Below are 10294 nucleotides of genomic sequence, written 5' to 3' on the forward strand. Positions count from 1 at the left end.
GCGCCAGAGCTACGCACCCCTGGGCTTGTCCCACCCAAGGTCTCCAAGCTGCTGCTTCTACCTCGAAGGATCTCTCAAAGCCAGTTTTCTCGGTCTCTGGTCCTGACATCTTCCCTGTCCCCTTATCTCTCCGGGTCCTGATGCCTGCCTGTCCTGGCTTCTCTTCAAGCTGTTTGCCATGCAACAGCCATGGTCATCTTTTTAAGACAATCAGATCCTGCCGATCCCCCACCGAGATCTTTGAGTGGTCCCTACCTTGCCCAGCGTCCATCCTCCTGCCGCCACAACTTCTGGCTTATGGAAGCGTCAGCCTTTTCTTTCCAGCCTCAGGGGCTCACATGTAACTTGGTCAGTCTGCTTTTCCTACTCAATCCACCTCCTTCAGCTTTGAGTCTGACCCTTCGCGTCTTATCACCTTAGAGAGTAGAGCCCCACCATTCACCCCTTGTTGGCGCTCACCGCAAACCGTAATTAGGGACTGCTTTAAGTTTTAGAGGGCAGGGGCACCTGGTGGCTCAGTCGGTTAAGCGTCTGCCTTCGGCTCAAGTCATGATCCCAGGGTCCTGGGATCGAGCCCCGCATCGGGCTCCTTTCTCAGTGGGGAGTCCGCTTCTCTTCCTCTCCCTCTGCCCCTCCCCGCTCTCACGCACACGCATGCGCGCACTCTCATTCTCTCTCTCAAAATCTTAAAAGAAAAAAAATTCTAGAGGGCAGAGGATATGCCCACCTCCCAGGACCTAGAATGTGGTTGGTATTCCCCAGCGAATGTCTGTGGAAGCCACTCCCCAAGCCCATTTCTTCGTCTATAAAGTGTCCGAAATAATACCTGTCAAGGCACAGTAACCAGGGACCACGAAGTCCATGCGCGGACCAGTTGCAGTTGGTTATATGCAGTTGTCACAGGTAATTTCCTATTGTGGGTATCAGGACGCCCCTGCCCCAATTTTACCCAAGGGCAGAGATGTTAAAGCATCTGCCCAACTCATAATTAGGCGGAGGTAGAGGTGGACTCCCAGCCCTGCTCACTGACCTCCAAGCCCTCCCTCTTGACTCTGCAGGATACCAAGCACATGCAGGGGCTCAGTCAAGGTCACGGAGAGCTTCACCATTGCCCGGGAGCCTGTGGACGGGTGAGAGTGGCTGGGTTTTGGCCACAGGGCCCAGGAGAGGGGAGAGCTGAGCACAGGGCCCCACGGCGCTGGAGAGGGGCCCTCACACGCAGCGGCTCGGCTTCCTCCTGCGTCCAGAAGCTGTGAGCATGGCCATTTTCCCCGTGAGAGGCCTGGGCAGGCTGGGCTTCCTCTGGTGGCCGCACACCAGGCAAGCCGCAGAGCTTCCCAAAGGGCCCACAGCAACCCGGACCTAATCCTGAAACCCAGTGAGTCACGGCAAGCCTGTGTGAGAGCTGATTTCTTCCGTATGCTCCCCCTGAGGGGCGGGCCCCTCCCCAGGCAGCACCTGTTTGGACAGAAACACCCCAGCATCAGTTCAGGTCCCTTCTCTGAACTGTTGAAGGTGAAAACAAAGAGCCCACTTTCACTGTGCGTGTGTATAAGATTTAATATCAGTTGTTCAAATTACTTTTATTTTAGGGAATGACTGAATTTCAAGCATTTAGGAAGCTGTCAAAAATCTTCCCTTGTGCTTAGAGATGGCAATGATTGTCAACGTACTTGAGACATCGACTTTTATAAGAGCTTAGGCAAGCAACATTGTTAACGGTGTCATAAATAGTATTATAACTTTATTAAAATGAAAAGACAATATTCAAAATAATGCAACAAAAATGAATAAAATCCTTTGTCCAACACTGTACACATAATGCAGAAATCAGTGCATTTTTCTAAAGCATGTCTTACCCTTCATTTAGTTCATACTAAAATATAAGCTTTAAATAGCTCAAATAGTATCATTCAGCAGTTTAAACTGTAAACAGCTTGTTTAACTGTTAAGAGAACATTGTAGTAATGTCCCTCGGTTAGTGAGCACCTTCTCTTTTGTGCTTATCTATACAAGACCCGTACCTCGAAGCACGGGGCGACCCCAGCGCGTGCCGGGGGTCTCGCTGACTCGGGGGGAAGCCGCCGGCCGGGAGAGTCTCAAAAGCAGGAAGACGCTGACGTGACCTGTGCTGGGCCATGCTGCACTGTTGGTCAGAAGCGTTTTACTCAAAAAGCAAACAATCCCCGGGAAATACTGAGTAGGAACCAGCAACACAAGGCCAGCTTGTGTTGTCTTTGTTTATTAATGCAGTCTAAAAAAACCGAAAAACCGAAAAAACCAAAAAAACCCCACACACGCCCCCAGTGACGCTCAGTCACACAGCTGGTTCTCGATGGCGTAAATGACATCCTGAACACGGGCGAACGGTCTGCTTCTCCGCGGGAGTCGGACGTGCCCCCCACCGCGGCTGCGAGGCCTGCGCAGCGGCGTCAGCGGGCAGAGTGGAGCAGGAACTGTCAGCAAGAACGGTTGATGGGTTCCGGGATCTTCTCGCTTCTCAAGGGGTGAGACACGCGTGCGCAGGGGAAAACCCGGCTGCCCAGCGCACTGCCAACCTCCCCTCAACGGAGTGGGAGGCAAAACCCGGGGGCACCCAGGCCTCGGGGCGATTTTTAAACCGGGCAGGTGGAGCCATGGGGCGGGGGGGCGGGCGGACGGACGGACGGACGGACGGACGTGCGCCCTGCGCCCTGCCCCCGGGGGCACAGACTGCTTGCAGAAATAAAGGAGACAGAAGAACTTCCCGGGCCCGAGAGCCAGACCCTTTCAAACTGACTGAGCAAAAACGGGTTTTTTTGTTTTGTTTTAGGATTCCGATCTAAACAATACTGTGTTTTCTTCCATTTGCTCAATTTTCGATCAGGAGTCGTCCTCCAGCTTGTTTTATCCTTCTGAATACATGTTACTCTAAGGTAGCAACTAACTGGTCACCCTGCGACTATGGCCTGAGGTTGCCCCACAGGCTTCTGCAGGTCTCTAACGTATACACATGTCAAAGGTTCCCCAGCCTTCCCTCCCCGCCAGCACAGCTTTACGCTGCAGGCTGGAACAGACTCTTCTCCGATGCCAACAAGATCTGGGCTTCTCAGCATGAGCGTGCCCCATGGCTGCTGACCCTCTCTGTCTCTAACACAGAGGGTTCGACTATTTTATGCTGCAATCGGAAACATTTCCCTGTGAACCGCAACCAAATGGGGAAGTGGCTTGAGAACCATTTGCTCCCAGGGAGCCGCTGCCGAACCGCGACCCCCGAGCCTAAGGAGAAACCACATAGGACAGATGTTTGCGCTTTACGTGGCCACCTGGATCCAGTTTTGTCTTCAAGTCCAGCTTGTCTGCGGCTGAGACGGCACTGTGGTCAGCACCCAGGTGCTGGGTTTGGGTGCTTGCGTTTGTTTCTTCTGCTTCCCGAAAGAACTTCTCGTATTTGTCCAGGTACGGTGGTCTCTCAGGTAGTAGGTAATAATGTGTCGAGCTAACCTTCTTCCCATTTTCAATAATGGGCAGAATGCAAGGAACCTTATTGGCAGATCCTTCGCTGTTCTGTCTTTGCAGGGCTTTGCTGCTGACATACTTGGGATCAGGGGCAAAGCTCTGCGTCGGGGGCATGACCCCATTGAGGTAAGACGGGAGGCTTTTGGGGCTGGGTGTGCGGGAGTTACTCCGGGATAAAGGTTCTCTGGGTGGTACTTTGGGAGGCCTATCTTCATCACTGTAGGTGCTCGAAGTAACTTCTGCTGACCACCTTCTATAATCTGGCTTCACTGGCCTCGGAGGTATGGGGACCCTGGGGGGCACCTCAGGTTTGTCTTCATCGGAGTTCGGAGAAGCTCTGTGTATGTAGCTGGATATCCTGATGGCTGGCTTGTTAAAGGATCCGGCTGGTCCTGAATGAGACCTTCTTAGTCTTCGGTGGGTCTGAGACGGAGGAGGATTTGAATTCTGCACCCCTCCATTTTGGTCAGGGGCCTGGCTGAGATCTGCTGCAGAGACAGCCGGGGTATCGAAATATGCGTAGTTGATCTGTCCACACCCACGGAAGCTTCGCCTGCCGGGAACATCGTATTTGAAGCCAGAGAGCGTACAGTCTTCTAAGAGGAAGTCCGTGTCCGAGCTGGTGAGGAATTCTACCTCGCAGTCTGTCTCGTCCAGAGAGAGGTCTTCCGAGATGGGCAGCGGCGGGAGGGGCCTGGAGCCCCGCTCACAGAGGGCCGCGCAGGGGAAGGGGGACGGGGGATTCTTTATGGGGGTGAGAGGAGGAGGAGAAGCACAGACCCCGTTCACTGAGAGTTTCTTAAAACCACACACGACTCGCTCCTCTTCACGCTGCCCCAAGTCTTCACCCGGGGGAATAATAAGAGGGGCCAGGCTGGGCTTCTGAGCGGGGCCATTTTCTGCGAAGTGGCTGCTGTTCTTCGGACCAGATGTCGCCGCGTGCCCTAGAATGAACGAGAGGGGTGAGTAAAAGGCCCACGCGAGCCCAGCCGCTCGAGGCCGAGCCCGGCTACCCGTGCGCCCACGGCTCTCTGCTAAGGCAGCTCACAGCTGACGGCTGCTGCCCTGAGAACACCCAGGGGACAGCCACAGGTGTAATTAGGGGCCAGAAGATTGCTAATGCACATGATCTGGTTCAAAGAACAAGTTATCTCTTCCATCTCCCTTGGACATGTGCGCGGTGCACACCCACACATCTCGGCAGGTTTTGTGACGTGTGCAAAATTCACAGACGACGAGCAGCGTATAATTTCCGTGACGACCGCACCACGCCAGCCCGGCAGGTAAGAGATGCGGCGACACGAGGCAGGCAGGGTGTGCATGAGACGACACCGGGTCCGCTCCGTTAGTGCCAACGTGACGTCAGGAGAGCACGGGCCTGCTTGCAATGTGCTAAATGCTCCTGACAAAAATCTAAGGAACACAGTGTCCACGTCAGAAGTGCCAGGCGGCCCATCACACACTTTCCTAAGTATTTTATCCACATGGACACTACTTGATGATCTCCCTCGGATGCGTACCCGATACTCGTAAGAGAGATGAGAGATCTCACCCAAGGTCTCTGAAAGTTAAATGTGGATCAGAGCTGGGATCAGAATTCAATGACTGTGAGAGATCACACTTGCACAAACAGGTCGGTGACTCAGGACGAGGGCAGGGTGGCTCGAGAGCCAGGCACGGTTCTCTTCAGAACCTGCTGCCACCAGGGGTCAGGCTCCTGCTGGAAACGGCTCAGGTGGCTTCCTCACTTCAGCATGGTGCTGGAGGACCAGCCAGGGCCAGCCAGGGCCATCCCCATCCCCACTGCCAACTTGCTCCTCAAGCACTAGCCCCGCTTGGATTTCCGGACACATACCAAGAGATGTTAGGTGCTCCTGAGCCGTAGAGTTGAGGCTGTAGGCCATGGTGATTGGGTCAATGTTCAAAAAGTGACTGAAAGGAAAGGAAAAACAGCTTGGTCATAAACAAGGAGCCATCCTATTCTCGATCTCATTTTAACATCACGGGCTTGGAGATCTCAGGGCCATTCTGTCCTGCGCTTACTTTTCAAACTCACTGCGGCCGCCCCAGCAGGTCCTCACAGTCCTCATGGCTTGGCCATCATGCAGAAATCCAGTTTTTAATGGGACTCTAATCTCCTGAGCAGCAACTCCTGCCGTGGACATGGTGTCTGACTCTGGGAGGTCTCCACACTTGTGAGGCCTAGGGATCTGTGGTCAACCAGTAGCTTGCATTCCCTGGGGCAGAGAAGAGAGGAGAGAATAAACAATTCAGAAATACCCACACAGAGCTAGTATCAGAGAACTTGGGGGGATGTGGGACATAAAAAGAATTTGGGGGGATGTGGGACAGAAAACTTTAGTTATAGACGTTCACTTGATCCCGACCCTTTGGCATGAACTCATCCTCCTCACGACAGTACTTAAACACAGACACTGAGAACAATTTTGGGGAGGGGGGTTGGATACTAATCAAAGCTCTTAAATGTTTCCGGCAAAGTAAGGAATAACCCACAGCAAGCAAAAGCAGATCTCCCACTGCAGCCCAACAGATCTTGCTCGCTTGCCACAGCGCACACAGTTCTCTAGCGGACTATGAACCGACCTTCCAGAGTGTGGCCGTAGTGGGCACGGAGCTCCCGGTCCCCCAAGCCAATAGGGTCATTTCACAGATTACTGTACTCAGACCTGCAGAACCAACATTCACTAGAACCCAACGCTTCAACTGAACAGGAGATCCTACGTGGCACGGGATCACCCCACGGCCTAGCGTTGGTTTGGATTCTGCAGTTCAGGGTTGGCCCTGGGAGGACGAATTTTCCAGTTACCACCTATTCAAGAATAAAGAAATAGATATGAAGATCCCAATTTCCATTATCCTGTAAAAATCAAGTTCTGCAAGGTTGCGGGCTTCAGCAGGGGCCACGGACAGCTTCCTCCTCCCTTTGAAAGACAAACTTAAAGGCACATTCTTCACATTCTCCTGTATGAAGTGCCTCGTGATTCGTGCCTCACTGCAAGGCACAGATGACGAAGGCTAAGTAAGTGCCTTTTCTTAATCTAGTAGTTTCTCAGTGTGAGGACTCTCTCCCTCATCAGATGGTCTGCGTCTGGGGTCAACCAGTAGCTCGACCCACACCTTCTTGCTAGAAGTGTTCATTAGCATCCATCTCTGCTTTCTCTGAATCTTCACGCTTCCTTAGAGTTGAGGCTTTTTTTCTTTCAGACACCAGGACACGATCTGTCAACTCTCTGTGTAACACTGACCCCTTCTGGAATGAGCATAGATGCTTCCTAACGCTCTCTCACGCTCTCCCCAAGCATGCGCACAGCCACCCAGGGCCGGCGGTGTGCTGAGGACTGGGGGGCGACACAGATGAGTGAGACATGCATGCTGGAGGAGGGGGTACACAGGTCATCTGTTTTATGGACGATCTGTCACCCACTAAACTGGGAGTCCAGGAAAGAGGCTAGGTCCCAATCATAATCATCACTACCTGAAACACAGCAAGGGCTCAAGGACTGAGTGCTCGCTGAATGAACGACTGTACGCTACCATCTCATTACCACCACCATCAGGATCAACTGAACGTATGCAGTGAATCCAGCACGGGGTCTTTTTTTTAGCTACAAACCAAAAAAACACTCTGCAAGTGCTTACTGTTTGTTTTTCATGCAAAAACAGTAACGTTTCGGTGATAAAGCGAAGACAGGGCCATTACTGGTCCTCGGCTTTTTACTCTCCCAAAGCCAGCTGCCTCTGATCCATGAGGCAGAGACGTAAATAGGTTTCAAATATTATTTCAAATAGTCAAGCCTTCTCCTGTGATCAGTCTCTCAAAGGTAGATGATTAAGAACAGGGGAAAGAAACCCCACCATTTTAGAAATCTAAGTTATTGGGAGATGTTTTTATTTTTTATTTCTGGTCTTCAGACGTTTGAGATGAAACCCACGTGTTTTTACTTTACGTTGATTGAGGAAAGCTACAGAAAATTAAAAACAAAAAACAAAAAACCCAAAACATTTTTAGAACGCACTGCTCGGCGCCCCCTCTGGGTACCTGGCCTGGTGGTATGTGGGGCCCCACCCCCCAGCACCCCACAAGCACAGGCAAGACCACAGGGAAAGTATCTGTGGTGATGCAAAAAACGAAAAGCCAAGATAGGAAGAAGAATATGGTATTTAAGTAGTCTGAAAGCACACGTTTGGAGATCACTCATCCAGATTACAGAAAAATGCTGCGGGGGATTCTAGAGGCCCAACCCCCACCTGTCTGCAGGCCAGCAAGTGCTCCTCGTAATTACTGCGTGTCAGCCTCCTAATGCCATCTAAATCTTAGCTTTCAACAGAATGATTGTGTAACTATCGCCTCTGCTGGAATGGCCTCGGAATTCTAAACTCACATTTCGGTGGCCCCTGAAAATTATATATGCATTCTAGAAAGTTATTTTTTATTCATTGTTTCCATCACCTACTTGTTAGCTTTCTGCAGAAAAAAAATTTTTTTTAGTATAAAAAGAATTGTGTTCACTAAGCCAGCTCACTTCTGACCACAATAGTGTCTTTGTGTATTCATAGAAGGTGACCTGCCTCTACATTTCAATGGGGAATTGTGAATGGGACGTGTTATGAAACTGTCCGAACTTCCTACTTGCTTGCATGGGAGAAGCCAAGGAGGGAAACGTAACTGCATATTCTCTTTTGGAAAATAACTTCCAACTATAGGCTCAGGGAGGGGGACCTGCTGTAGGTTTGGAAGCAAACGTTTTCGGCGTGTTCCTGGGAATGCCAGCTGAGGCAGGAAGCCACCTGCAACTCTTCCACGCCCCTCTCAAAACGCCCCAAGTCTGCAGTGTGTGCCCTCCTGGGGGGAGGGGGGTGGGAATCAGCCCGGCCAACCTCAAGTTAAAAAGAAACCCACCGCTCCGGTGAAATTTCGCTAATGCTGCAGTGTTTCAAATGTTGTTTCTGTGTAAAGCGTCAAGCCAGCTCTACCTGACAGTTCATTAGGAAAGCAACTGCAGAACAGCCCTATGTGGGGAAATCAGTATCTCTCAGCACAAGATGGCATTGTTATGAAATGCAAACTGTGAGAGCCAATGTGGACCCAGGCAGCATGATGTCAAACAGGATCGGAATGACCTTGGGCAAAAGAACTTCCCAAAAATTCATCAACTAATCTTTGGCCTTTTCAGTGTGTCAAAAATGCAGTTAAATACCAATCCCAGATGGGAACTGTTTCCTACTAACCCCACTTTTTTTGAAAACTTCAAGACAAAAAATAATATCCCCTAAAACCATCTGTTTCTTGCTGCTGTCCTCTGATTTGCTCTCCTTGCAACTCCCCCTTCCCCACCCGGCACCTTGAGATTGGATCCACTTCTATGGCTTCAACTCTGCGTAGACAGCTCCTCAATCTCCTGAGTCTCCACTCCAGCCCTGGCTCAAGCTTCCACTTTGCATTTCCTATTGTCTGGTGATTATCTTTCCACTTGGACGGCTCTCTGGCATCTGCAATGCTACAAACCAAACTCCTGTCACTTACTTCACACCCCCTCCCCCTTCCCAAACCAGTTCAGGGTCTGCGAAGATCCCGCTTCTCCTACAGGCACCATTTTTAATAACCTGAGTTATGACAGATGCACATTCAATCGCCCAGTTCCATAGCCTATTTCTACACTGCTTCTCAAACCTCTCTTCCTTCCGTTCACGGGCACCGCTCTGCCCTTAGTCTGAAAATACCTAACCTGCCCTACACACCAGTACCAGATCCATATTCCTGAACTGCAGTGCAAATTCAGATCTTCCACTGCTCAAAAATCTTCAAACGCTTCTAAAGAAAAGCTCTGTAGGCTGGCCTTAAGGCCTCTCTAAGAAGGCAGGCCCTGATCCACCTTCTTCAAGCTCTTCCTTCTCTCTCCCCCTCATCTCTGTTAGAATGCACCTTTTCCTTGGAGGCCATCTGTCACACCACCTTGTCCACTACCTGGCTCCCTGCTGAAAAGCCAGCGCAGGTCCCCATGTTCTTGGGTTATTTCGTGCCATGCCCCGATTTCTTGCCCATCCTCCAAATCTTTTGGGACAGGACTTTTTTTTTCCCCCTCCTCCAGTGTAGATCCTGGCGTCATTCGCTTCTGATATTTGCGAAACAGAGAAAATACTCATCTCACTTTTTAAAAAAGTAATGACAATGACAGACTCACGTGTCCTGTAAATCAGTGAAGAACTAAGGGATAAACCTAACGTGGGTGGACACCTCCCGATGATAATAATGTGACAAGTTTAGGTAAATAGCAGGCAAAGGATTTTCATTACATTCCTTTCCAAGATCTAAAGTGGACAGTTTGAAGACTGGGTAAAAAACGCTAAGCTTAAGTGGTTAACAATGTAACTTTCTAAATTGGTTTCTATTACTGTACATTCACTTAAGCAACCAGGGCAGAGCTTTCTGAAAATAATTTCACCTCTTCCACACTATTCCTTCTGCACCTACTGTTTTTGTGGCTAAATTTAAGGTCACTTTCCTTAAAGAAAACAAAACAAAAAAGGCTACACCAAAAAGCATACCATAGATGCTTCATTAAGGTGAAATCACATGCCTTTAGATTGAGGAAAGTCATTTTGAAACTTTTTTTTTTTTTAAACCAGGCTACCTTAAGACAGTAACCTAGATGTGCTTACCTTCCAGCAGATCTCATTAATAAATCTCAAAAGCAATCCACAAGAGGAGGAGGGGCACATTTTTGTCATACAACTCATCCAGTTCTGCCCAGTGCTTCCTTATTTAAAAGTGTGA

At 50.2% G+C, this 10294-nt stretch overlaps 1 protein-coding gene across 1 annotated transcript; it reads right to left on the reverse strand.

Moving 5' to 3' along the window:
- Window positions 1–1718: 1718 nt before the first annotated feature.
- On the reverse strand, window positions 1719–5871 carry ERRFI1 (ERBB receptor feedback inhibitor 1). The gene is made up of 3 exons (XM_021683411.2): window positions 5542–5871; window positions 5354–5430; window positions 1719–4442 (listed from the first exon to the last, which is right to left on the reverse strand). The coding sequence occupies exons 1-3, from the start codon at window positions 5661–5663 to the stop codon at window positions 3259–3261; spliced, it is 1383 nt and encodes a 460-aa protein (XP_021539086.1). The 5' UTR covers window positions 5664–5871; the 3' UTR covers window positions 1719–3258.
- Window positions 5872–10294: the final 4423 nt, after the last annotated feature.

This window comes from Neomonachus schauinslandi, chromosome 4 (genome assembly GCF_002201575.2).
Source record: "Neomonachus schauinslandi chromosome 4, ASM220157v2, whole genome shotgun sequence".
NCBI classification, from domain to species: Eukaryota; Metazoa; Chordata; class Mammalia; order Carnivora; family Phocidae; genus Neomonachus; species Neomonachus schauinslandi.

What these genes read in the sequence shown, in the direction of transcription:
- ERRFI1 (XM_021683411.2), bottom strand. Translation starts at nt 5,663, where the DNA reads ATGTCCACGGCAGGAGTTGCTGCTCAGGAGATTAGAGTCCCATTAAAA. An exon ending in GGCCGCAGTGAGTTTGAAAA is followed by an intron (nt 5,431 to 5,541) that starts GTAAGCGCAGGA and finishes CTTTCCTTTCAG; the next exon opens with TCACTTTTTGAACATTGACC. An exon ending in GGAGCACCTAACATCTCTTG is followed by an intron (nt 4,443 to 5,353) that starts GTATGTGTCCGG and finishes CGTTCATTCTAG; the next exon opens with GGCACGCGGCGACATCTGGT.